Source organism: Prionailurus viverrinus, chromosome E3 (assembly GCF_022837055.1).
Source record: "Prionailurus viverrinus isolate Anna chromosome E3, UM_Priviv_1.0, whole genome shotgun sequence".
NCBI classification, from domain to species: domain Eukaryota; kingdom Metazoa; phylum Chordata; class Mammalia; order Carnivora; family Felidae; genus Prionailurus; species Prionailurus viverrinus.
Genome location: NC_062576.1, coordinates 28902688 through 28930544, shown reverse-complemented (window position 1 = coordinate 28930544; position 27857 = coordinate 28902688). Strand labels below are relative to the sequence as shown.

Below are 27857 nucleotides of genomic sequence, written 5' to 3'. Positions count from 1 at the left end.
GACTTGTGAGTCTAGAAATTCTTGGAGATGACCCTGAAGTTGCACGTATCAGCAGCACTTGAGAACCTTGGGGGTTGGGGGCATTTGTGGCTCTAGATGTCATGAGGGTGTAGTTCAGTTCTAGGTGCCACTTGGTGATGATATGATGGTCCCTTAGTGTGCTGACCACTCTACATGATGCCTACCGTGATGGTCGCTCGGTGTGATGGTGACTCAGTGACCCTATCCGGGGAGCTCTCATGGCTGTAAGCAATGCTACTTGTGTTTCTCAGTGATGACTGTGTTGGTAACTCCAGATCGTCCCCCGGGGGTGGGGGGGTGTCTAATCCTTCTGGAAATAAGTGATTAAGGCCCACCTGCAACCAGCCTTGACTATTTTATGAAGAGTTTGGATTATTTATTTATGCAGCAGTGAGTTACCGTAGGTTTGTTTGCAACCCCGCATGGACTGAAGTCACGGCTGGCCGTGCTTTAGGAAGGCTAGTCTGGCAGCAGTTTGTGAAATAAATTGGAGGACAGGACGGTGCCCAGTGTGTGTGGATGTGGGGAAGGGGGCCCCTGCAGCCATCTGACAGCCGGCATCAGTGTGGACCGGGGGTGCTACCTGAGCAGAACCTGCCCCTGTTGCCTCCTCCCCTCCTCCCCATGCCAGAAGCAGCAACAGTTCGGACGCTGGAACCTTCTACAGGAGAATGACAGACCTTGTTAGCCACTACCAGCTTCAGAATCAGCTAACTCAGCACAAAGCAAGGATCCCTGACTGGGAAGGATCCAGGAAAGGTATGTTTGAACGGACAGCGTGGTCTGCAAAGAAAGGCTCCAGGATCTGGGGGGGGGGTGCGGAGGGGGGAGTTCTGCCTACCTCACCCCCTCCCCAGGATTCCCTCCCTCCGTCCATGCTCTGCAGAGAGATCAGAGTGACCTCACCAGAAATGTGGACACCTGGAAGGACACCAGAGACACAGAGAAGAGGAGGCTGGAGGTCCTCAAGGCACCCAGCTCCTGGCCCCGGATGTGCAGGACTCTTTCTAGAAAGGCTCCCTCCCAGCCGTGGGATTTGACCATCTTCATGTTCCTGATGACGCAGCTGGTGAGCCGTGCCCGAGAATCTTTCTGCCTCATGTGCTCCTCCTGGTACCAGAGGGAAGAAGAGGGGAAGAGGTCAGGGAAACGTCTAGAATTCTCCTCCCCCCAAACCATCGCACCCCACCTTCAGCAAATGCCCTTGATTCCACAGCAGGTCCCAGGCTGTCTGCCTCTCAGTATCGCTGTCCCCACAGTCCTGGCCCAAGTCACTGTCATCTTGTCCCTGGACCCCCACAGGTGCCTTCTCCCTCCTGTCCCCCAGCTTCTGCCCTCATTGTGGGCCAGAAATGATGGGAAGCTCCCACAGACCAGGGAGGAGGTGGGAGAGGCGGAGCCCTGAACCAGCCTGGGTGTGGTGCCACAGGGAAGGCTTCCTGGAGGTGGGAGTGACCGTGAGCTATGATGAGCAGGTGCTGGGTGTGCAAATGGGTAGGTGAGGTGGACGAAGGAAGGTGGAGGGGACAGCACGACCCAGAGGCAGGCAGCGTGGTCAGAGAGGGTGGGGGGGGGGGTGCTACGGGAGGGAGGTGGGCTGCACCACTTTGGGACTTGGGGGTCAGGCAGAGGAGTCGGGGGCCCCTGTGTCCCACTAAGGAGGGGCATTGTCACAGGGGCAGGTGTGGACAGTGCCTTAGAGGAGGCCAAACAGAAGTCTGGAGAAACAGTCTATGTGAGACCTTTCTTCCTCCCTCCCTCCCTCCTCCTGATTGCCAAGCACTGTTCTAGAAGCTGAGACTGCATCAGTGCATATTCCCTGCTGCCGGGAAGCTTTCAGTCTGAAGAGAGAGAGGAGCCAGGTGCATCTGGCAAACGGGCAGGCCAAGTTGCCAAACAGGTGCATATGGAGGGGAGGGGCGTGTTGCTGCTGTAACCAGGGGTCTGTGAGGGGTTGGGGTTGGGGGGGGCAGGGATGTCTGGGGGTGAAGGTGTTCCAGGCAGAGAGCACCATAGGAGCAAAGGCCCTGAGTGGGGCTTGAGGGTCGGGGAGGGCAGAGGGGGAGTGGGGTTGGAGCTTGAGGGTCAGGGGAGGGCAGAGGGGGAGTGGGGTTGGAGCTTGAGGGTCAGGGGAGGGCAGAGGGGCAGGAGGTGAGGCCAGATCACGGCTGGCCACCAAGGGTCTCGGCTCTGACTCTCAGGGACATGCGAGCCACTGTGGTTCTGAGCAGAGAGGGATGACGAGGGCAGGAGGAGCAGGAGTGCCCAGTGAGGGTGAGACTGGGCCATCATTCCGGATGCATCTGCTGAGGGACGGTGTGTGAGAACAAGAGAGGCGTCCGAGTTGACCCATGGTTGGCTTGTGGCCCAGACGCTGGAGGCGTGTGACAGCCATCCACAGGGCTGGGGGCACCGGGAGGAAGGCAGGGCTCTGAGTGACCGGAAAGGCTCATGCCACCAGGCCCTCCGTCCCCTCCTCATCTCCCCGTACCTGCACCAGCAACAGTCCCGTGACCTGCAGGCTCCCCGCCCCGCTTGCCGCCTAGTGTGTCCCTTCTCCCAAATGTCAGACCTGATGCTGTTTCCTCTTCTTGGTGATGAAGAAATTCAGAGGGAGGAGGCTCAGGAAGACAGCGATGGCAGTGAGGGCAGAGGGTCCTAGAAGCTGGAGACAGAGAGGGTGGGAGGTCACAAGACACCTCCAGGAGCCCGGCTGAAGACACCGAGGGATTTGGTCAGACCTGGGTCCTAAGGGCATCCCAGGGAAGCTGGCGAGGGCAGCCAGCTGACACTTGCTGAAGACACTCATGCAAACTACCTAACCTCCCTAAGCAGCAGTGTCCTCATCCGTGAAAGGGACATCCAGCATTGCCTGTCACCTAGAATAAGTGCCTGTGTCATATAGTCGTCATCCTAGGTCTTCATTTCACCCCTGACAAGGTTGCCAGATCTAGCCAAAAAACATATAGGATGCCTCAGCAAGTACGAATTTCAGATGAAACAGCAAATGGCTTTTTGGTATAAGTATGTCCCATGCTATATTTGGGATATGCTTATCCTAAGAAATTATTCGGTTTCTCTAAAAGTCATATTTAACCGGACATCCTGTATTTTGTCTGACAGCCCTACCCCCACCAGCTTTGTGACTTTGGGACAGTTATGTTCCCCCTTGGCTTTGGTTCCCCCCCTATTTTTTTTGGGGGGGGGAGAGTGCAAGTGGGGGAAAAGCAGAGAGGGGAGACAGAGGATCCGAAGCGGGCTCTGTGCTGACAGGCTGACAGCAGAAAGCCCGATGTGAGGCTCGAACTCAAGAACTGCAAGATCATGACCTGAGCCGAAGGCAGAGGCTTAACCAACTGAGCCACAGAGGCGCCCCTGCTTTGGTGCAAATGTGGAGCTGGGGGTGGGGGAGATGATTTCTAAGTGGTTGTGACTGTTTGAGATTCCTCCCGCGCCATTTGGGCCCAGTCTCTAGACAAGCCCTACCCCTCTTCAGTCTGTGGCCCTCAGTTTCCCCTCTCAGCTTTTAAGAACACGATTTTGTAATCTCCTTGACCACAGAGCAAGCCTGTTTGTTTCATTTATGCAGCAATCGCGCCACCCAGTGGCCAAGTGGAGAAGTGCCCGGAAGGCAAACCAGCCCACCGCCAGGATTGGGAAAATACTCAAAGAAAGGTGAAAGGAAGGTTAAGCTTTCTCTGGCAAAAAATAGTATCATTTGGAGAAAAATGCTACAGATGCTAACTGTGGCAACTTCAATGTCTGCCCCCCCCGCCCCCCGCCGGGCCAGGATTTCAGGGTGACCTTCTGATGTTAGGGACCGTCCACCAAAAGACCAGGAGGGTGATGGGTGGGTCTTCTGCAGATTTGCTGCGGTCAGGGGTCTGCCCCTTTAATGGCTCTGCATTTTCCCAGGAGTCCTTCGTCCCCCTCCCTCTTCCTACGTGTGCCCACTGCATGCTGGGCCCTGGCTACAAGGCGGCCAGTCAGAAAGGGTGCTGGCCCCGTGTCCCGTAGGGTGGGGGCAGTAGGCGTAGATCTACAGTCACCATGACAACACCCACTGGATAGTACTTGGGACCACTCTATGCTCGCTCACTGTCGCTATGCCGCTGATACACCTGCCGGGGGCCTGTGAACTGTGGCACACCTGCCAGAGGTAGACGAAGCAGATGATGATCCAGATAATCGGCAGCCACAGCCCGTTAAGGTAGACGACGCTCTCGGTCAGCCGCTGCACGTCCACGGACACCAGGTTGACCACGTCACCCACCGTGCTGGCTTTTCTGGAGGCACTGGACAGGACCAGGACCTGGGCGGGGCGGGAGGATGGAGACCTGAGCCAGAGGGAAGGACGGGACGAGTGGGGTGGAGGAGGGCAGGGAGGCCCAAAGCACGGACGGAGCAAGAGCACAGCCGTCTGGCCGGTCTGGGGTCTAAGCTGGTCTGCCCTTGCTGGCAGAGGCAGGTCTCTTCCCTATCTAGCCTCAGTTCACTCGTCTGTAAAGTGGGCTAGTGAATCTCCTGAGCCAACCTCCCAGGGCCGTCATGAGAATTTGGAGAGATGACCAAAGAAAAAAATCCTCTGACATCCCTAAAACATTGTTGTGGTAAATTAGTAGCACAATATATAAAACCCTTGGGTTCATGATGATACTGGGGATCGTTTCCTGAATTCCAACCATGCCCCAGGCACTGTGCTAAATGAACAGGGTCACCGTTTTCTGTGATGGGGCCCAACCCACAACCAGATGGAGGAGGTGCTGCCATATCTCATTCAGTCTACAATGCTATGGACGAAACGCTCTGTTTTTGTGTCACTAAGGGCAAAAAAAGTAAATGCGATTAAATTAAGACACATGATATACATCTTGATTTCAGAAGGGTTAAAAAAAAAGTGAGACTGGGATCAATGAAGTGCAGAATTGCTAACCCCACTTTATAGCCAAGGAAACTGAGGCACAGAGAAGTTGACCAACTTACCCAAAGTTGAAGGGCCTTCTAAAAGGCTAGGCCAAGCTTGGAATCTAGGATGACCAAGGCGAGACAGGAGCTAGACAGGGTGTTAGATCAATTCCCTGAAGGCATCTACATGGTGCCCCTCACACACCAGACCTGGTTCTCTGGCAGCCCCAGTGTGGGCCCTGGGGTCACAGTGGACCCCTTCCAGCCTGTTGAATGCTAAGCTCTATTTGCCCTCGTCTCTGCTGAGTGTGTGAGGGAAGAAGTAAGGGGGTAAATGAGTGAGCCAGGAAGGACTGAGTAGAAAATCTCCAGAAGAATCTTCCAGTCTTTATCGAGTACCTAGTCTGGGCCTCACAGTGAACTGAGTACCGAGAAGATAGAGGCAGGGGGCTTGCTCTCCCACAGCAGAGTTTGAACTGGGGAGGAAAATTAAATTACAACTTACATAGTTCCTTCTTTAATGGCAGTTATGAGGCGTGTTATGAAGCAATGTTTTAAGATAATATTATTCAGTAACATCAATAATAATAATTACTATTATTGCCTATTAGCAAGGTGGACTGTGGGGCCTTAATTGTGGTGTTCACAGGGAGGAAGGGTCAGTGAGGGTAAGCAGGGTTGGCTAGCTTGAATAATTTTGGTGGGCTCTTGGGCACAGGAGCTGTCCCTCGTCCAGCACCTGGCCCTGGGGTGACTGGGGCAGGCGTGTGGGGGCCCAGAGTGTCGAGAGCCCCATCAGGGGGCGATCGGGAGTGTGGGCTCTGGACTGGGTAGCTGGCATGAAAGGGATGCTCTTGGTGAGTCATTTCCTACATCTAGAAATTGGCTAGCCCTGTCTACCTACCAGGTCCGGAAAATAAGCAGACACGGTTAACGGGGAGGCAGAGCAGCATGGGGAGCCCAGGGGCTGACCTCTGAGGAGACGGGCAGGGCTCCCCTAAGGGTGGGCATGGCAGAGCAACGGCCTCAAGCCTCAGCTCGGCACGTGGATTCACAAGACCAGACGGGCCACACTGACCCGGAGCTTGCCCGGGTCTAAGACACAGCAGCCACGCGGTCAGGGGAGCCGTCCACACAGCCGTCCAGGGGCTGTTCCCTTTGCCCCGGTTCTCCCCCAGGGGACAGCGCGGGCGTGACAGGAGACTCGCGGGGACTGGGTGGCCCAGGCTCAGGGGCTCCAGACCCCACGGGAGCCAGAGAGTCCGATAGTCTTACAGCAGATAGTCTTGTGAGCTCCACTCCCAGGGCTCCCAAGGGGACAAGAGCCGTTGCAGGAAAAGAAGCTCCAAGCTATGGCTTCCCATCAGGTACTCATGCTCCACCGACAGAACTTTCAGCCCAGATGAATTTACCAATGGGTCAGGAGTCATTTTTACCATAAGCAGCGTTGCCTGGGGATGTAGCTGATAGTCTACCTCCATCTGGTTTCCACACAGCCCCAAGATTAGCCCTTTATCCTCACGGGGGATGAGTGGAAAGTACATGAAAAGAAATGGAAAGGGTGTCCAGGTAGTGGCAACAGCAAGCGCAAAGGTCCTGAGGTCGGAGGTTGCCTGGTATGTTTGTGGCTGGAGTGGGTTGAGCAAGAGAGCAGGTGTGTGTTGTTACAGAGTTGGAGAGGTGCCAGGGTCAGATCACTCAAGGTCTTATGGAAATAACCAAGAAGGTGAGAGTGTAGTAAAGTAATGAATGAGGGCATTTTCAGGCACAGATGATATGATGTGACCCTTTTGGGCTAGAACGTTTCATATAAATTCAGAAGAGATGGGGAGACGGGAAAGACCCGCACCTCTCGCCCAGGGCTCACCTTCCTGTACACCAGGCCAGTAATGGCAGTTCGCAGCCTCATCTGCAGCACCTTGAGTCTGTACATGTACTGCTGCTCCCATACTGATTGCAGGAAGGCAGAGAGGAACATCAGCACCGCGAGGAGATACCCTTTCCAGGCCGGGGTCGTGGGATTACCAATAAACTCCAGAAAAAGGCTTTCGAGAGAGGGAGAATACGAGCGGTAAGAGAAGGCATCCATGGTTGTTCCTTTTGCCTGAGAGGACCAGACAGAGTGGTAGATATTTTTGCAAAAATGCAGGTTATTTCTCCCACTGTCCACACTCATTTTCTTTTTTTTTTTTTTAAGTTTATTTAATTTGAGAGAGAAAGAGAGAGTACGAATCCATGAGCAAGGAAGGGGCAGAGAGAGAGAGAGAGAGAGAGAGAGAGAGAGAGAGAATCCCAAGCAGGCTGCCCCCTCTCAGCACAGAGCTCGAGGCAGGGCTCGATCCCAGGAACTGTGACATCATGACCGGAGACAAGATCAGGAGTCAGAGGCTTGATTGACTGAGCTACCCAGGAGCCCCCCTGCACACTCATTTTCTTTTTAAAAACAATTTTTTTGGGGGCGCCTGGGTGGCGCAGTCAGTTAAGCGTCCGACCTCAGCCAGGTCACGATGTTGCGGTCCGTGAGTTCGAGCCCCGCGTCGGGCTCTGGGCTGATGGCTCAGAGCCTGGAGCCTGTTTCCGATTCTGTGTCTCCCTCTCTCTCTGCCCCTCGCCCGTTCATGCTCTGTCTCTCTCTCTCCCAAAAATAAATAAACGTTGGAAAAAAAAAAAACCAACAATTTTTTTAAATGTTTATTTACTTTTGAGAGAGAGACAGAGAGCAAGCAGGGGAGAGGCAGAGAAAGAGGGAGACACAGAATCCGAAGCAGGCTCCAGGCTCTCAGCTGTTAGCACAGAGCCCGACGCGGGGCTCGAACTCACAAACCGCAAGGTCGTGACCTAAGCTGACGTCAGACTTAGCTTAACTGACTAGCCACCCAGGCACCCCCTGCACATTCGTTTTGAATGTGATTGCTGCTCCTTTGACCTGGAGGGGAGTATTTTGTCTCCACGTGTTATGGGCTGAATTGTGCCCCCACCAAATACCTATGTTAAATCCTAATTCCCAGTACTTTAGAATGCGTCTGTATTTGGAGATCGGGCCTTTCAAGGGGAAGTTTAGTTAAAATAAGGCCATGAGGGTGGAACCGTAATCCCATTTGATTGGTGTCCTTCTAAGAGCAAACTTGCACACACAAGGAGATACTATATGGGCACACACACACACACAGAAGAAAGACCATGTGAGGACACAGCACGTCCAAGAGAGAGGCCTCATAAAATCCGTCTTGATCTTGGACCTCTCGTCGCCAGCACTGTGCGAAGACGGATTTCTGTTGTCTCAGCCACCCAGCCTGTAATACTGTCATGGTAGCCACAGCACACAAATCCACTATCCCCTGAATCTGGGCTGGCCGTACAACCAGCTTTGGCCCAGAAAACAGTGCAGGTAAAACTGTGCCAGCCCGCAGCCCGAGGCCTCAAGAGAAAGTGGCCCTTTTGCTCTGGGTCTTTAAGCCCTGCCAGGGGCCATGTGAACAAGCCGGAGCTAGCACTGTGGGCCATGAAAGATCGCATGGAGCAGAGACACGCTGTCCCAGCTGAGACCGTCTCCAACCAGCCAGCCCCCGGCCAGCTTCACACACGGCTGAGCAGACACACGGGGGAACCCAGCTGACAGAAGAAGAACTGCCCAGCTGAGCCCAGCCCCAACTGCTGACCCACATTATCATGCGCTAAGGAAGTGGTGGTAAGCCCCTCGCTTTTGGGTTGTTTTGTTATACGGCAAAAGCTAACTGATACAGTCAGGGTTGAGTTCATTCATCTTCTCTCCCTGAGGCTAGTCAATTTCTCCGTACTTTTTTCCCCTTCCTCAGTATCCTTTTCACCCACTCTCCAGTGCCCTGGGCACCGGAGGACTAGGCAGAGGAAGAAAGAGAGCTGGTGCCCCCTGACTCTGGAAAGACACCATTAAGGAAAGGACCACCAGCCTTAGCAAGGCACCCAAGGTCTGGACCCACCTGAGGAGCTTGGGGACAGCAAACCTGAAGACATCACAGATGACAAGGCTCAGGGTCCCCAGGAGGAAGGTGGAACGGAACATCTGCCAGATGGCCCTCAGCAGCGAGCCGCTCTGGCTCCCTTCTTGCTGCAGGAAGACCTCCGTCTCTGGGACCTCCGTGCCATACCTTTTAGCTGCTCCTGCCTTGGTGTGCCTTACGGGAGAGGAGAAAATGGCTCTGGGTCATTGCAAGAGACTGAATATTTGTTTCCGTCCTGCACCAAAACTCACATGTTGAAATCTAACCCCCAGGGTGATGGTATTTGGAGGTGGGGCTTTGGGTAGGTGATGAGGTCATGAGGGTAAAGCCCTCATGAATGGGAGCAGACAGCTCCTTCCTCCTTCCAGCATGTGAGAACAGCCTTAGACGCAGCCATCTATGAACCAGGAGGCAGGCCCCCACGACACCGCATCTGTGGGGTTTTGATCTCGGAGTGCCCAGCCTTGCCTCCAGTGCGGTGAGAAATGAATGTCTGTGGTTTAGAAGCCACTCAGCCTATGGTATTTTGTTACAGTGCCTGAATGGACTAAGATAGTCCTTTCACAGATTCTCAGAGGTGGCAGATGAGTTTCCAGTAGGACCAGGCATTACAGGACCGTTTTCCCAACAAGGGGGATGACGGGGTAAGCATCCCGCCTTGCTCTCTCAACTGTTCTTCTGTGTCCCCCAGAGGACCCCTTTATGAGACAACGGGGCAGGAAGGGGCAGGGCAGGAGGGCTGCCCTACGGCGTTACGGATGCTGATGGCACTGCACACGCATTGAGCACCTACTATGTGCCAGGCACTCCTCAGTCCTCTGAAGAAGCTGGCCAGCTAGGTGTTAACCCCATTTCACAGATGGGGAAAAGAAGGTTTAGAATGACCTCGCCCAATTGGGGCGCCTGGGTGGCGCAGTCGGTTAAGCGTCCGACTTCAGCCAGGTCATGATCTCACGGTCCGTGAGTTCGAGCCCCGCGTCAGGCTCTGGGCTGATGGCTCAGAGCCTGGAGCCTGTTTCCGATTCTGTGTCTCCCTCTCTCTCTGCCCCTCCCCCGTTCATGCTCTGTCTCTCTCTGTCCCAAAAATAAATAAACGTTGAAAAAAAAAAAAAAAAAAAAGATTAGAATGACCTTGCCCAAGGGCACACAGCTGAGAAGTGTGTGGGATTTGATCCCAGCTCTGTGCCTCCAGAGCCTAGGCATTCTGTGAGCCATTAATGCAACTCCTCCTCCTCCCTTGCGTAACTGGCTAGCCCGTAGGTGGTTTAGAGCTGGTCTAGAACCAGTTTAGAATCACAGCTGATGTCCATGGGCCCAGCATTCCTGGTCTGGATGAAACCACAGATGGAAGCTGGGGGGAAGGTGGGGAGTGGAAGGGAGAGCCAGCCAGGCAGGTCCTCAGCTGCTGAGAGTCTGGGTGCCGTGTGGCCTTGGGCAGACAATCGCCTTCTCTGTGCCTCTGTGTCCTCATGCTTGCAAGGAAGGGGCTGGTCCCACTCTCTGAGCTTCTTCCAGCTCCGACAACCTCTGGGGTTATCAGTAATTTCAGTGCCTGTTTACAGAGCCGGGACCTGGGGCTGGGCTCTGGGATCAGCCCTGTACATGCACCAGCTTGTTGGTTTTTCTTGACTTCCCTGCCTGGTGGACTTCCCTACCATGGACTCCCCATTTTCCCTAGGAGAAGACTGAGGCTCTGAAAGGTGGTGATAGCTGCTTGAGGTCACACAGTGAGGACAGAGCAGGGGTTTGAGACCGGGTCGCAATTCGTGATTCACATAGTTCCTCTTTGTGAGCCCCACTGACAAAAATCTTTAGAAAGAAGGGGGAAAAAAAAAACCCAACCTTGGCGAACACTGGTGGCCAGACCTTCGCTAACAAGCCAAGGCCTTGCCCCCTTGCCCCTTGACCACGGTCCGGCTTGTTTGATTTGGCATCTCTGGGGGGTCTGTCGCTCAGCTGGGCACGGCTTGCTGCTCACAAACATTTTGGTATTTGGGCCTCCAATGCCAAGAAGATGTCACCTTCTGGTCACCTGGCCACCCCTCCTCATCACAGCCCAGTGTTTAATTCGTTGCCCTCAAGGCCCTGCTCACTCTCTCCAATATTCACCTTTATGTAATTATCTTGTTAGCACTCCAGGTGGGTAGACTTCGCTTGTATTCCACCCCCACCCCCCCATATTCAGCTCCTAAATGTAGTAGGCACTCAATAAATACTTGTCAAATGAATGGAAAAAATAACAGATGTGTGATGTGTATAAAGGGCCTAACAGGAGTGTCAACCACTCAGTCAGTTGAGTGTCCGACTTCGGCTCAGGTCATGATCTCACAGTTTATGAGTTCGAGCCCCACATGGGGCTCTGTGCTGACAGCTCGGAGCCTGGAGCCTGCTTCGGATTCTGTGTCTCCTTCTCTCTCTGCCCATCCCCCGCTTGTGCTCTGTCTCTCTCTGTCTCCCAAAAATAAATAAGTAAATGTGCATACAGTTGTAAAGATTTGTGGAAGGAAGGAAGGAAGGAAGGCAGGAAGGAAGGAAGAAAGGAAGGAAGGAAATCTGGTTTGATGGACAGAACCTGCCTTGGAGGCAGGAGCCTGAGATTCAAATGCCTGCTCTGTCCCCTTTTCCCTGAGCCTCAGTGTTGCCATCTGCCAAATGGGGTGGCCAGGAGATGATGATGAAGGCCTCTTTCCAGCTGGATGTTTTGGGCAGTCCTGTTCTGGTTGCTCACCCCAGAATTCGGAATCCCTGGGATCCACCTGAAGGCTCTGTAACCAGGTTCCTCCTTTCCAGTGGGTTTCACAGTCCAGGTTTTAGGTCTCTGGACCGGAGGCCATTTAGTGCAGGGTGTACACGTGACCACAGGAAGAGGCAGGGGGTGACTGTCCAGGTCCAAGTTGGGAAAACAAAAGGTAGTGGAACAGACTGTGGCCAACCAATGCCCTGCCCACTGGGGCCTGCCCAGATCTACTCCCCTGTTGCCATGCAGGGGACATGACCCGGCACTGCCCATGTCCTTTAAAAGACACCAGAATTCCAGATTTTTATATGAAATCTACAATGTTTTAAATACTGGCAACTTTAAAAAAAAAAAGAGAAAAAAACCTCAAACAACACATGGACCAAACATACCTTGGGAACCTGACCTGGTCTGCGAGTGGCTGGTTCCTGACCTCTCAGGATGACGTCCTCTCCCTTCCCCCCAAAATTGCAAAATACTTCAGAAATAAAACCAAGGTTCTTTCTGTGTGTAATCAGTCAACTCAGAAAAAAACTCAGGGAGGCCTTTGTATGGCCATATCTTCTGTCAATTGCTATGGATTCTTAATCTGTCCTGGAGAATATTTCTATCCTGGCTACAATATTCTCATGCCCTTGAGGGGAGGTCACAGCTGGGAGAGAGTGGGCAAGACCTCTAGGACTCTTTCTTTTTTTTTTTTAATGTTTATATCTTTTCGAGAGAGACAGTGTGAGTGGGGGAGGGGCAGAGAGAGAGGGAGACACAGAATCCGAAGCAGACCCCAGGCTGTGAGCTGTCAGTGCAGAGTCCCATGTGGGGCTCGAACTCATAAATCGTGAGATGGGACACTTAACCGACTGAGCCACTCAGACGCCCCCCTCTAAGGTCCTTTTGAATGAATTCGGCCACTTAGAAATCATGTAAGACTAGAGGGGCAATTCAACAAAATACTCCTGCAGTGAGTTGCTATTTTGACTTGCTCATATCATTTACCCCTTTTGGGAAAACATACCCCACTGTGGCTCTGAAGGGGCTACCGATCATGGGGCCTGCCCCCGGCTATGGCATTGGTCCTGACTCAAGTCAGCCAATGCCTTCCCTAGCATTTTCTGTACAGATGCTAGGAGAGACACTCCTGCTGGGGTTGCTGCACTGGCAGGATATGAGGCGAGCCAATACATCAGCTGAGCTGAGAGATGGAGAGAAAGAATTTGGATATTATGCAAGCCCCTGGATCCAGCCACACCTGAGGCTAGACCTACCTTCTAAGCTATGTGAGCCAATAGACTGTCTCTCACGTCTTCTAATTTGGAGGATTCAACAACCCCCACAAAATCCTAAAGAAGTCATCAACTACTTCATGGCAAGACTGCTTTAACCCACGTTTAATGAATCCTATGTTGACAGCTCTTTTCTGTAGACCAGAGGTTCCCAACTGGGTTCCTCAGAGTCAGAGGGGGCCACAGAAGTTTCCAGAGATGCCACAGAGGGCAAGGGTGAGGCAGAGCTGGCAGGACTAGAAAGGGCTGGAAATCCTCCAGATAACTGACACCATTGGAGTTTTTACCACTGTTGAGGTATTTGCTCAGTTCTCTTCTACAAATTTTTTCATCCCCCAGAAGCTAATGGCATCCTCGTTGAACAGATAAGAAAACCGAGGCCCAGGGAACGAATCCCTCGGGTTAGATACTAAGTAGTTGCCTGCACGTTGTGGACCACCACAGAACCTTTCACTCCCCATCTCTTTCCTGTCTGCTGTCCCAACATCCAAGCTTCCCTCTGGAGGCACCCACTGTGTCCTCTTGGAAGCTGCGAAGCACTCTGGGAGGAAATGTCCCTTGGGCCTGGTCAGTTCATGCTTACTGGGATCAGCTGGCAGGCAGGGGACTATGGCAGTGGAGCCCAGAGTAGGGTCTGGGGTCGTACTCGGGGCCAAGTGATGCGCTTTGCTGGCCAAGCGTTGGGCCGGGCTCTCGTTTCTTACACACTCACCGCTGGGCCGCACTGCGGTTTCTCGTCCATGCCCTCTCGAGCTGGGAAACAATTTCTTTTGAGGAGTTTTCTTGCCCAAGTGACCAGAGGTCGTTTGGCCCAAGCGGCCTCCTGTAGCCTCTCCAGACCAGCCTGTAAAAAGAGAGTCACCAGGACAAGCTCCTCCCGCCATGCTCTCCTCCCCTCCCCCACAGGGTCCTGCCCTGGGAGCTATGTGACCCTGAGTAAGTCACTTTTCCTCTGCTGGCCCCTCAGGAAAATGAAAGCGTTTAGCCTGAGCACGCCCAACATTTGTGGGGCACTTCCCAGTTTACAAAGATCATCTCATTAAATCTTACACAAGAACACACGGTGATAACTATTGACCTATTTTACAGATGAGGAGAAGAAATCGAGGTTCAGAGACACTCAGTGACTTAATCAATGGACAGCCTGTGTGGCGAGGGAAATAAACCTCCCCAGAGTCAGAAGTCCAGAGTTGGAAACCTGAGCTCCATCCTCAGCTTTAAGTCCCTTGTTCACCTCTGCAGCCACCTGGCCTCAGGACCTTTGCACATGTATATTGCTCTGCTTAGAACCCTTTTCCTGCCACTCTTCACCTGGCCGCTTCCTGGGCTTAGACGTGATTTCTTTAGATACCCACTTGATGGCCCTTCAGTCCACGTAGATTTTCCCATTATAGACTTTTTTCCTGAGCTTTTCTTTACAATGCTTGTTGCCATTTGACTTACTTTTTTGATATGGTTATATGTTGAGTGTCTTTCTCCTCCACTGGATGGTAAATTCCATGGGGGCAAAAAGTACTTGCCTTTATTCTCCTCCTCTATATCCTCACCTCCTGACACAGGACCAAAGATTTGTCAAATAAAACCAGTTTTCAGCTCTGTCACCTTGGGCACCTCCCTTCCCACCAGTGGATCTCAATTTTCTCACCTTAAAATGAGAGTTTACCAACACTTGGACTGGATTGTAGGTGGCACATTATTGGAGGCGGTCACGGAGAGGATGTGACCTCCGGGTGTCCCGCAAGCTGGACGTGGGCAATCAGAGGCTCCTCGCCCGTCCTCTGTCCTTGGAAAGTAGGATCTGCCCACTCTGCCTGCACTAAAAGTCGTTTCAAGGATGCAGCCTTGAGAAGGCAATGTGTTGTTGAGACCGTCTGGATGGTAGACGTGCCTGAACCCCGCTGAGGCCCCCGCATTAACTTGTAAGATTCTGGTGGGCAGGTGCGGAGATCTATTCGCTTTGTGGCCGCCCAGGACAAGCCTCCTAAGTTTCCTTGCTTACTAAAACCACCACCTGCCGGGGCACCAGGGTGGCGCAGTTGGTTAAGCGTCTGACTTCAGCCAGGTCACGATCTCGCGGTCAGTGAGTTCGAGCCCCGCATCGGGCTCTGGGCTGATGGCTCAGAGCCTGGAGCCTGTTTCCGATTCTGTGTCTCCCTCTCTCTCTGCCCCTCCCCCGTTCATGCTCTGTCTCTCTCTGTCCCAAAAATAAATAAACGTTGAAAAAAATAAATAAATTAAAAAAAAAAAACCACCACCTGCCAACTGGAATGGTCTGCTCTGTCTTCAGTCTGTCCTTGCCAAGCTGGGGGCCAGCTTGCGAACCAGCACACATACACAAGAGATCAATTACTCTAGACTTCAAGGCAGGAGCGTGGTTTATTACTTCTCAGGTGTCTGTAATTTTTCTGATAATACCAAGAAGATGGTCTTGTTTGCTGCTGGTCCTAAGCTCGCCTCGGAGACTTTCCAAGTTCCTTTTTTTTTTTTAATTTTTTTTTTTTAACATTTATTTATTTTTTAGACAGAGACAGAGCATGAACGGGGGAGGGGCAGAGAGAGAGGGAGACACAGAATCGGAAGCAGGCTCCAGGCTCTGAGCCATCAGCCCAGAGCCCGACGCGGGGCTCGAACTCACGGACCATGAGATCGTAACCTGAGCTGAAGTCGGACACTCAACGGACTGAGCCACCCAGGCGCCCTTCCTTTTGTTTTTTTAATGCAGAGCAAATTCAGCCAATCTAGTTCTGACCTAGAAATTATTAACATGACCTGGTTTTCACTGAAATTTTGGGGGGAGGAGATCTATGTAGCAAGTGATTTAATAGGTTTTTTTCCAACTTGGCAGTGATAGAAAGTTTCCTTTAAAAAAAGTTTATTAGAGTAGAAAAAGTGAGTTGATTTAAAGAAAAAAAAAAAACCCAAAACCAGGCGCCTGGGTGGCTCTGTTGGTTGGGCATCCAACTTCGACTTGGGTCATGATCTCAAGGGTTGTGGGTTCAAGCCCCAAATCGGGCTCTGCACTGTCAGCATCGAGCCCACTTCTGATCCTGTGTCGTCCTCTCTCTCAGTCCCTCCCTCGCTAATTCTCTCTCTCCCTCTCTTTCTCTGTCTTAAAACAAATAAACTTTTTTTAAAAGTTTTTAAAAAAAAGAAGGAAAAATGAGTTTAAAAATAGAAAAAAAACCACTAAGTAAAGGAAGGAAAATAAAATCCCAATAAGGCAAAAAGCTTGAAGAATGATCTACAAATGCCTACATTTGGGAAAAAGAGGGCTAGGTCCTCTCTAGAGCTGTTTGGCCAAACTGTACGCACTTCCCACCAATTCCTCACCCCAAGGGCATTCTAGTCTTTATGTATTCACCAACCACTTTGTATAATACTCATTACGGGCCAGACCCTGTGCTCAGTGCTTTGAAGCCTTATTTCATTTAATTCCCACACCCCTATTAGGTAGATGCTCTTATTATCCTCATTTTTCAGGGGCGGGGACTGAGACACAGGGAGGTTAAGCAGCATGCCCAGGGTCACACAGCCAGGAAGTGGCGAGGCCAGGATTTGAATCCAGGGACTGCCAAGATCTGACTGCAATGTGGTCTGGAGGGGACAGGGCATCCTCACTGCCTGGTGTGCTGGCCCTGGAGAAACACATGTCTTCTCCACCTCTGGGAGCCTCTGGGGAGTAAAGATGTGGTCTCTTCTGTCCTTACTCCCGGTGCTTAGCAAATAGCAGGTTCATATTAGATGCTGGTGGAACGAATGCAGCCAAGGAATAGATTTGGTTTTGTTGAGCACCTACTGTGCATCAGCACTAAGCAACGTACATTTAGTGAAGGTGGAGCTGTTCCCCTTTTACAGAGGGGAAAACTGAGGTCCTGAATGTTTGTGATACGGGCCAGCTAAGAAGGAAAGCCAGACTCAAACCCAGATCTCACTCCAGTGAGTGAATGGGAATGGGGTGTGGAGATTGGACACACTGACATAGGACAGAGAAGCACTGAGGCTGGGAGGAAGAAAGCCTGGCTGACCTTGGTAGGCTTGACCGGAAACGTCTTGGGGGGAAGAGGTGTAGTGACGAATAAGAAAGCAAATGCACCTTGGCCCCTTCCCTGCTACTCTACTTACCCAGAAACCCACCAGAACATGGCCTTGGAGGGGAAGGAAGCTCCAGCCTCTGGGCATGGATTCTGTAAAGACAAGAGATGGTGTTGGTGAAGGACGCAAATCTCACATTCCATGGCCAGTATAAGGCAAGGGAACCAAGGTCAGGAAGACCGGATGAACGGACCGTGAGCTCGGTATTACTGGAAGTGCGCATTGAGATGCCCTGACTGTTTGTTACAGGTGAATACCCATGGGCTAGGTGCTTCCTAGCAGGTAAGGCCCAAAGCGATTTGTGCCACAAATCTGACAGCAACCAACAGGTAAGAACTAACAGCTTCCCAGGGGAACAACTATTACTAATACTGAGACTAAGAAGCTCCTAGAAGCATGGAGCATGTGTGACACAGACAATAACATCCTCGACAACATCCCTCAGTGAATTTGGTGAGAAGTGCGGAGGGATCTGTCCTGAGACGTTGCCAGCTGCTCCAGAAAAACCGCACGCATCTTCACCTTTTACCACTAGAGCACGAGACTGCTTATTTCACCACATCTTTGCCATCACAGCTTATTATCAATTTTTAATGTTTTCTTTCATTCTCACAGAACAAAAAAGTTCTAGAGTCTTCATTTGATGACTCATGCCACTGAGCATTTTTTTTCCTTAGGTGACCTTAGCTCAACTGTCTCTTCCTCAGAGAATTCTTTCCTGATTTCACATGCTAGTTCAGTGCTACCTGTTGTAAACTCTCACGGACCCCGAATTTCTCCTGCAGGGCACTTGCCCCAAATGTAACTTTCTACGTGCTTGTGCAATTATGTGATTAATGTCTGGTTGCTCTACTTGGCTGCTAGCTGCATGAGGACAGGGACTACGTCTGCTTGTTTGCCATAGATCCTCGGCACCTAGCTGGGGTACAGCGCGGGGATTGGACCACAGCTCCTGGCCCAGATCTTGCACAGTGCCTGTTTCTGCAAGTAAAGTTTTACTGGAATACAGCCATGCTCCTTTGACATACTATCTGTGCAGCAGCAGCAGAGTTGAATCGATGCCGCAGAGACCATATGGCCCACAAAGCCTAAAATACTTTCTGTCTTGCTCTGATCAGAAAAAGTTGGCCAGCCTAGGGCACAGATACACAATACACATTTTGCTGAATGAAAGAATGGGTAAAAAATTATGAAAGGCTCGTGTCCTAGTTTAGCTCCCTTCTGTCCCACGGGGAAACTGAGACCAGAAATGAAACAGGGACAAAGGAGGTGCTGGGTTGGAGACACGGCAACTTACAGACTGTTGGGGGTCTTTAGGGAAGAAGGGGGGTTGATCGACGAGGCAGGACAGCACAAACTGTGCCAGCACCAGAGACAAGCACAGGTAGGTCGACAGGTGGTAGTAGGGGTCACTCTGGAAGCCCTGTGGGCGAGAAAGCACAAGTCCCATCGAGTCTGGCATGGTGAAGCCTGCAGCCAGAGGCCTGTGGGGAGCAGAGGCTGGGCAGGGTGTCTCTAAGGGGAGGAATGCTCACGGCTGAGCAGGTTTCTGAAGCTATGAGCAGTGCCCAGGCAGGGAGCCAGAGCCACAGGGTTTGAAAGCCAGTGCCCCCGGCATGCCTGGTGACCCGATTTAGGAACACCCGACCCCCATACTCTGCATGAAATGGGGGGGCATGTGTCTCCCCTTAGGCAGGTGACAGTGAGCAGGGGGGATACTTTCCCTTTCTCCTTGTGCCACGGAGGAAAGCCCTTCTCTACTCCAGCCCCCACCCCAATATCCCATTCTGCTTCCTCATGGCCAGTGTTTTCTGGTTTAAGAGGGAAACTGGTTTGGGGCACCTGGGTGGCTCAGTCGATTAAGCATTGGACTCTCAGTTTCAGCTCAGGTCATGATCTCACCGTTGTGAGATCCAGCCTCCCATGGGGCTTGCGTCGGGCTCAGGCTCACGGTGCAGAGCATGCTTGGGATTTTCTCTCTCTCCTCTCTCTGCCCCTCCCCCGGTTGCATGCATGTGTGCACATGCTCTCTCTCTCTCAAAATAAATAAATAAACTTAAATAAAAAAGAAGGGAACTGGATTTAGTGAGCATTTACTCCACCCTGTGCCTATGCGGGAGTCTTTTTGGGCACTGTCTCATCAAGTCCCTCCCCACTCTGACCCCAGCTGGAGTTTAGCTGCTCTATTTTACTCATGCAGAAACCAAGTTCACAGAAGCAATAGCACCTTGCTCAAGGGCACCCAGATGATCCGATCCAAATCAAGAACTTTTGCTGCCACACCGTGATGGCTTTCGTATCTGCTGCCCCTCTGTCAGACTCCCTTAATTTCTTTTCCCATGCTCAGGTATGTGGTTTATGCAGAAGTGACTCCATTTCAGGCGGTGGGCAGGTGACTGAGGTCTGACCAGTGAGTACGTTCCAGTCCCCTGGCTACTGTGATGGGGTCAGGAATGGACATACGACCCACACTGGGCCAGTGAGAGCTGGAACCATCAGGAGATCTTTCACTGGGGTTGCTGCAGGGGTGGAGCCTAGGTCTAGTGCGATTGTTGGTTCTTCTTGCCACCCCACTGTTGAACAAATAACAGGCCAGAACCAAGAGACAGAAGGAGATGGAGATCTATCTGGTGGCGTCATCTGAACACTTGGACCAACCGTGCCCAGGAGAGCCCCCATGTAGGAGCTAATGAATTCCTGCAGACTTCTTTTTCCCCCTTAAGCTAGTGTGAGTTGAGTCTTTGTGGCTTAAAACAAGAGCCCTCGTTTCAGATGGCAGTTCCTCTACAGGATTTCTACTCTTTTGTTCTTACTTCTGTTTTCTGAGGTATTAGACAATTTGATATCCCAGCTACATCGTGGCTCACCTTCTCTGTAATGCCATTTTTTAAAAATTTTTTAACGTTTATTTATTTTTGAGACATAGAGCATGAACGAGGGAGGGTCAGAAAGAGGGAGACACAGAACCTGAAACAGGCTTCAGGCTCCCAGCTGTCAGCACAGAGCCCGACGTGGGGTTCGAACTCACAGACCGCGAGATCATGACCTGAGCCGAAGTCGGCCGCTTAACCGACTGAGCCACCCAGGCACCCCTATAATGTCATTTTTACCACTGTTTCTATCGGGACATTTGTTCTGAATTCGGGGGAGATGGACTTGGGCTCTGCGCTCCTCGGCCGTGTGACCTTGAGGAGGCCGCTCATTTCTCTTAGCCTTGGTTTCCCCATCTTTAAAACGGGACTGTGAGAATCTGCCACAGCACATTCTTCTAAGAATCCAATGAAGACATGACATAAAGTGGCTTTTGCAGGGCCTGGCATGTGGCCGGGGTCACAATATTAATGCGTGGTCACAATATTATTATTTCTGTGCTGCATCTGGCCGCTGGGGGAACCCAGCTTTGCACACACATCAGTGGATGGCCTGTGCAATTTTCCCGTCGGTTACAAAGATTACTTTGTGAAAATCTGTCCTTAAGGACAGAATGGTATGTCTCTGCCTTTTCCTTTCGGGAGCAGGACTGGAACAACCATTTGGCTGGAGAAACGATCTACAGCCCGTTGCAGGGGGTCTCCAGATCTGGGGTGAGCATCCAAACTACGCAAGCACTTTTCAACCGGGGCAAATTTGTCCCCAAGGGCAGACACTCTGGGTTTTACCATCAAGGGAAGGTGTGCACTTGGCATCTAGCAGGTGGAGGCCGGGGATGCTGTTTAACATCCGAAAAGGCGAGAACGGCTCCCCCCGCCCCAAAGAGAATGATGTCAAGAGTGCTGAGGTTGAGGAACCGAGGTCTGGGCTATTTCTCTCTTTGCAGGTAAACAGATCCGATGTGTCCCTTAACACGGAACTGCTATTGGCCAGGATGGGAAACCGAAATATAGGGAGGGGGGTGGGGGGAAGGGAAGCCTGGGTAGCTCAGTGGGTTGAGCACCTGACTCTTGATTTTGGCTCAGGTCCTGATCTCATGGTCTTGAGAGTGAGCTGAAAGCACAGTGCTCACTCTCTCTACACAAAATGAAAAAGAAATATGGATGGATATGCAACAATGCATATTATGTCCAGAGGGGAGCATGGGTGAGGGTAGGTGAGAACGAGGGGAGATGTGCACGCTCATACAGAAAGAGTGTGTGCGCAGGTATGTTTTGGGAGGTCATTCCACTCACTCGTGTCTCGCACTACGAGCCTTTTCAAGAACACAAACTTGAGACGGTAACATGTTGTGGAGACTGTCTGGACATAAGCCTCTATATACTTTGAAGATTCTGGTGGCAGGTGCGGACATCTACTCGTCCTGTGGTGCCTGGGACAAGCCTTGTAAGTCCCCTTGCTTATTAACTCTGCCAGCTACCATCTGGAGTATCAGGGATTAGACCTAATACTAATTAGACCTAATTTTTTAAAAATTTTTATTATTTATTGAGAGAGATTGTTTATTATTTTTGAGAGACAGACAGAGTACAAGTGAAGGAGGGGCAGAGAGAGAGGGAGACATAGAATCCAAAGCAGGCTCCCGGCTCCGAGCCGTCAGCACAGAGCCCGACGCGGGGCTCGAACCCACGAACCGCAAGATCACGACCTGACCTGAAGTCAGACGCTTAACCGACCGAGCCACCCACGTGCCCCTATGGGGCCACTTTCAAATTTCATCGGGGAAGCTCCTGACGGCGTGAACCAACACTTCACCTGTGGCCAGTGGTGCAAGGGAGGACGTGTGCACGGGTGTGCGGTGTGGGAATGGGCGATGCATGTTCCTGAATCGTGTGGGAGCTTGAAGGCACAGACAGACACACTTGGTGGCAGCAGGTGTGGGTGTGTTTCAGACGGTAGTTGTGTGATGCATGAAAGGTGGGGCACAAAGGGGTGCGTCTGCTGTGCAAGTGAAGTGTGTGAGCTACGTGTGTAAGACCCTGGGAATAAGTGTCCATAAAAACATATGGGATGACGCATACACCTGTGTGAGTGAGTGTGCCTGTGTGTCGCTGGAGTTTAAGCAACCGTGGTGTGTGTCCCTGTGTAGACAGTAAGTCATGTGCGGAAAGGGGAGGAGGAAGGAGGGAGGCAGGGCAACCCACGGCCTGAAACTGCCACATCGGTTCCCCAGGCTTCCACTTACCCCTTGCGAGGCCAGCTGGGCAGCACTGGTCGCTGGCAAGAGAAAGCAGAGAAGCCAGTATCCAAACAGCAGCCCCGATGCCCGGACCCCTTTCTTCCTCTCCGTGTGGACCAGGAACATGGCGAAGCTCTGGACAGGAGAGTCAGGACAGGCCCCTTAAGGTGGGCAGGGGCAGGGAGGGCGGAAGGGAGCTGTGCTCTGCCCCACACCCTCCACCAGGGCAAGAGAAGCCTCTCAGCCAGGAGCAAGCCCAGCAAGCCTGGGTTGTCCTTACCATCGTGGTGAGCCACACAGTAGGATGAATGAGGAATTCTGGGGCCTGGGGTGTTCCCCGCTGGATTCTCCAGAGAGCCACAGACACGCTGGACGTGCACAGGATGATGAGGGCAAGCCCAAGCACCTGGGAAACAGGCTTGGCTAGATAAGGCCGGCAGGCAAAAAGAAAGGTGGGGGCAAACCAGACAGGGACCCCACGCCCACTGGGCAGTGGCTCTGGATGAGGCACCGCTAAGGTCCCAACATCATAATTTAGCAGTGCCGGTGTGAGAGATGCCGAATAAGAAGCAGGAAGGGAAGCCTTACCTACAGATTCACCTTGACCTGGAAGTGTCCTATAAATAATATGCCCCAGGGACCCAGGCCAACCCAGTATTTTCCAGAATGCGAGGGTGGGGCAGGGTGCACCAAGAGTACACAGGCGAGGTGCTTTAGGTATGAAGAAGCGCCATGGGGGTACCTGGGTGGCTCAGTAGGTTAAGTGTCCAACTTCAGCTCAGGTCATGTTCTCATGGTTCGTGAGTTCAAGCCCTGCGTCGGGCTCTGTGCTGACAGCTCAGAGCCTGGAGCCTGCTTCAAATTCTGTGTCTTTCTCTTTCTCTGCCCCTCCCCCGCTCATGCTCTGTCTGTCTGTCTGTCTGTCTCTCTCTCTCTCAAATAAATAAACATCAAAAAATTTTTTTAAAAAAGGGGCTCCTGGGTGGCTCAGACGGTTAACTGTCCAACTTCAGCTCAGGTCACGATCTCATGGTTCATGAGTTTGAGCCCTCCATTGGACTCTGTGCTGACAGCTCAGAGCCTGGAGGCTGCTTTGGATTCTGTGTGTGTGTGTGTGTGTGTGTGTGTGTGTGTGTGTGTATCTCCCTCTCTCTGCCCCTCCCCCCCAGTCACACTCTGTGTCTCTCGAAAATAAATAAACATTTATAAAGAAAGAAAGAAAGAAAGAAAGAAAGAAAGAAAGAAAGAAAGAAGCGGCCTGAAACAACATTCACGCAGGGGATGAAAAACTTACACTCTCTTCAAGTCCCTTTGACCTCTACTATTTTTAAAAAGTTTTTAATGTTTATTTATTTTTGACAGAGAGAGCACGAGTGAGTGACGGGCAAAGAGAGAGGGAGACACAGAATCTGAACCAGGCTCCAGGCTCTGAGCTGTCAGCACACAGCCCGACGCGGGACTTGAACTCACCAACGGTGAGATCATGACCTGAGCCGAAATTGGATGCTTAACCGACTGAGCCACCCAGACACCCGTGACCCCTGCTATAAAATCAAGGAGAAGCTCTGTCAGGACTGGTATGTCTCCAGACCTTTCTCTAAGATGCGGGGATCTCTCTTCTGAATGAGAGAAAGCAGGAAAGCAGAAGGTGGACACAGGTGGGAGAGAAGACGAGGCCTCTGGGCGCATAGCAGGAACTATTACAAGCACCTCACAGTCCAAAGCGGGGCTCCAAGTACTACTGGCGGCCTGGGTTTGACCCGCTGCCTATTTTTGTATCCCCTGTGAGCTAAGGATGGTTTTTGACATTTTTCAATCATTGAACAAAACTCAAAAAAGTATAATAGGTCGTGACGTGTGAAAATTACATGAAGTTTAAATTTCAGTGACTTTTGAGAAAATGCTATCGAGACACAGTCATGCTTATTTATTTACTGTTGTTTGTGGCTGCTTTTCTGCTGCAATGGCAGAGTAGGTGACATGGAATCCACATGGACCCTCAAAGCCTCAAATATATACTGTCTGGCCCTTTAAGGAGGAGTTCGACAATAGGACAAAAATTAACGAGGTGGTATGGGAAGGACGTTCTTTTTTTTTTTTTTTTTTTTTTTTTTTTTTTTAATTTAATCCAAGTTAGTTAGTACATAGTGCAACAATGATTTCAGGAGCAGATTCCTTAATGCCTGGGAAGGACATTCTTGTAGAGGTTTGGAGAACGGGATGGATGAGCAGAAAGGCTCACACTTGGAATGCCCGTGTTTTTGTAACACACTAAAATAAATACAGAACAATTTTAAGAACCGGTGTTTAGAACTGCCAGTGGGAAAACATAAAAATCAACGCGTAACTGTTCAAAAAATTTTTAAAAATTCACCCAAGTGTGACCCTAAAATCACCTCGTGTACCCCAGGAGTATACCTCACACCCTGTGGGTAATTCCAAGGTATGGTAGTCACAAACTGGCCAGGAACATCTGAACATCCGGATGTGTGTGTTTGCAGATGCGTGGATTTTCATTGTCACCATATCTGTTTGGGGGAATCTGGTTCCACAGAGTTTACCTCTGTAGCCTCTCTGGAGTATTGCTCTGTTTGACTAAGAGGTCCCCGTCTTGCCCCCACCCTGGGTGCTCCTTGAAAGGAGGAGTGTCCACTTTGGGGTCTCCGCCAAGGCTCCAGCCAGCTTCCCACACCTCCCAACCATTGTCTGGTTACAGCCTCCCAGAGGCAGCGGTTACCATTTTGGCCTTGAAGAGCGGGGACATCCGGAGGTAGTTGTTGCCGTGGCGATGGATGTAGAGGAGGTAGATGGGGCCAAGGACCCAGAGGTACATCGGGGGTACCCAGATCCCTGCTGTTTTCAGGAAGCACACGTTCAGTAGGTGGGCAGCAATGGGTTCAGGCTCTGTCCAGTTCCAGACCTGAGGGAACACCGGGGCGACCCTTGTGATCATACAATGCAGGAGTCCCAGATTCACCTGATTAGGGGGCAAGGCAACCATCTGGACTCCTAACATTGACATGAAAATGGGCCCAGCACTCTCTGGAGTACCTTATAAGTCTCAACTCCTTTAATGCTAGTAATATCAACCCTAAGAAGTACAGGCAATTATGCTACTGATTTTGCATATGAGGAAGCTGAGGCCCAGAAAGGTTACATAACCTGGGTGACTATCACCCAGTGTGGTGGTGCTGGGATTTGAACCAAGGTGGCTGGGTCCTGGAGTCTGGGATACCTGGGTTCCAGGATGAATACTGGGTGCAGACTGTCATTTAAGCCTTATATTTTCAGAGGTAGGTGTTACTGTTCCCATTTCACAGACCAGGGAACTGAGGCACTGAGAGGGGAACAGCCTTCTTCAGGCCCACACATATAGAAAGTGGCAGAGCTAATTCCCATGAAGCCTGTTTGACCCCAAAGCTTGTTCTACAGAGGGTCTTGATCTGTGATTCTTTTTTTTTTTTAAGTTTATTTATTGAGAGAGAGAGAGAGAGAGAGAGAACAAGCACAGGAGTAGGGGAGGGGCAGAGACACAGGGAGAGAGAGAAAATCCCAAGCAGGCTCCATGCTGTCAGAGCTGAGCCCCGGGACTTGAACCCATGAACCATGAAATCATGACCTGATCCCAAGTCAAGAGCCAGATGCTTAATGGACTGAGCCCCCCAGGTGCCCCTGGGTCTGTGATTCTTCTCTCAGCCTCTTGACTGGCCTTCTCTAACGCTACAAAAAGTCTGAATGGGAAGTTCAGAGAACATGGCTCTTCAGTTCTCTTCCTACTATATTAACAGTCCTCCCTCTCCCACACTGGTTATCTTTCTTCACTGCTCCCCACTTCACTGCTCCCCACTGGTCAGCTCTGTGAACTTCAACTTCCCTGTGCCTCAGTTTCCTTTGTTGCAAAGGAGAGGGGTGGTGTTCAGAGAATCTACCTCTAAGGATTGAATTAAATGGGTTGATACCAATAAAGCACACAGGAGGATGTGGGGCACAAAGTAAGCCCTCAATTAATATCAGCTATTACTATTGCCTTACCGGCCCGGCCCCTGAAATCCTGGGAGTTTGCGACCCTTGCTCCCATCCCATGAGCCTCTTTCCCAGAGTCTTTCGCTAAGAGCCTGGATGAAAGAGGAAGCCGGCCAGAGAGGTGGGGGTCCTGAAGCTTTATGCAAATAGAGGTCAAAGCCTGCAGGCAGCTGGGAGGTCGGGAGGCCCCCTTAGTGGTGCTGGGGTCTCCAGGGGCAGGCTCGGTTAAAGGGCCCGCACTTGCCTGCTGTTTGCCTGGGAATTTGGTGGTCTCTCCCCTCCCCGGTATCACCCCCTGGAGAAAGCTGCCGGAGAGACCTACCAAGCCCGGAAAAGGAGAGTGGGGCAGGAGGCGGGGTGGGGGTGGGGGGACTTACTCCCTGTCCCACACAGGGCTCTGCAGCCGCGGCCATCGCGCGCCTCCCGTGCCTGTCCGTCTGTCCGCCCCGCGGTCTGTCCGTCTGTCCGTCTGTCCGACAGCCTCCTTTGCCGCGCTCCGGGTCCTGGAAGGGGCGGAGACTGACAGGCTAGGCTGGGATTCCAGCTCCGGGATCGCCAGGCCCGGGGCAAGGTCCCGCCGCGCGGCAAGGGTGGGGCGGGAAGGGATGAGACGAGGCGATTGGAGGGGGCACTCTGGGTGGCCCGAGCCGGCATTGGGGGAGGGGATCTCGGAGCCCCGGAAAGTGCAGTGGCATCCCGCTAAAACCCTCCAGTCCCGCAACAGGTGGGATGGACACTGTCTGCCTGTAGGGTGGTGGGAAGATATTAAGATTACTAATAAAGAGTTTAGCACAGTGCCAAGAACACAGTAAATGCTCAATGAGTTAGCGATTATTAGTATTAGTAATGTTATGTTATCCATAGGTTACTAAGCAGTGGTTCACTGTGCCATTTCAGAAATATAATATGGAAAGATAGTTGCTAAACGCTAAATGAAAACAAGATTATAATACAAAATAGGCTATAATATTTATGCAAAAAAAAAAGTATATGCTTAGGTTGGGGAAAGGGGGAGAAGGAAGTCAAATCTTGGCCTTCCTCTCCTGGGTGTTAAAGCAAGGTGTGTTCCCAGACAGTAGCTCTTTTTGGGAAATCCTTTATGCAACATGTATGCATAGATTTTAAAAATGGACGTGCAGTCCAGCAGTGATCATGGAAATCCTCATTTTTCTTTTCTTTTTCCTTTCCTTTTTCTGTTTTCTTTCTTTCTGCCACGAGCATGTATTCTTTTCAAGATAGAAATGAAAAGACAGCTTTTTCAGACAGGCAAACACAGGTACTCAGTTTGGAGGAAGGAGTCAGACTCTATGCATTCTCCACATTGCCCTGTCACTTCTCTGCAGCTCTTGAATGCCACTTCTCGCATGGCCTTCCCTGTGTGGGCTCTCCCCTTTCCCAACCCTGGCCTGGGGCCCAAGTCAGTATGCCTTCAGCTGTCCTCCGGCGTGGGTCTTCTGGAAGAGCAGGGACACAGAGAACAAACTCAGTTTTGAAGCTGAGTGTGGCAGGTCTGCTGTTCACATTTATAAATTACGTCTGCTTATTTGAGGTGATCTTGGTGGAGGCTGATGGAAATTAGGGGGAGGCCTCTCTTACTGTGACCCCATGTGACCCCACCTCTGATAGGCATTGCCACAGTCCTAGTGTTTATTTTATTGTATATGTGAAGATGAATTTGTGGGGAATGGTGGGAATTTTGGGGTAATGGT

The 27857-nt window shown here is 51.5% G+C and overlaps 1 protein-coding gene across 2 annotated transcripts in view; it reads right to left on the bottom strand.

Annotated features, from left to right (window-relative positions):
- Window positions 1-26690, bottom strand: part of ABCC6 (ATP binding cassette subfamily C member 6) — a 57557-nt gene extending 30867 nt beyond the window's left edge. For both annotated transcript variants that reach the window (XM_047837685.1, XM_047837684.1), the window contains exons 1-12: window positions 26526-26690; window positions 24863-25045; window positions 22406-22531; window positions 22132-22260; window positions 18313-18438; window positions 17046-17107; window positions 13636-13767; window positions 8886-9080; window positions 6794-6971; window positions 4172-4333; window positions 2594-2686; window positions 928-1131 (exon numbers count right to left, since the gene is read on the bottom strand). In XM_047837685.1, coding sequence (XP_047693641.1) covers window positions 928-1131; window positions 2594-2686; window positions 4172-4333; window positions 6794-6971; window positions 8886-9080; window positions 13636-13767; window positions 17046-17107; window positions 18313-18438; window positions 22132-22260; window positions 22406-22531; window positions 24863-25045; window positions 26526-26561 — 1626 coding nt within the window. In that variant the 5' untranslated portion in view covers window positions 26562-26690. The remainder of the gene's footprint in view (window positions 1-927; window positions 1132-2593; window positions 2687-4171; window positions 4334-6793; window positions 6972-8885; window positions 9081-13635; window positions 13768-17045; window positions 17108-18312; window positions 18439-22131; window positions 22261-22405; window positions 22532-24862; window positions 25046-26525) is intronic.
- Between the last annotated feature and the right edge of the window lie 1167 nt (window positions 26691-27857).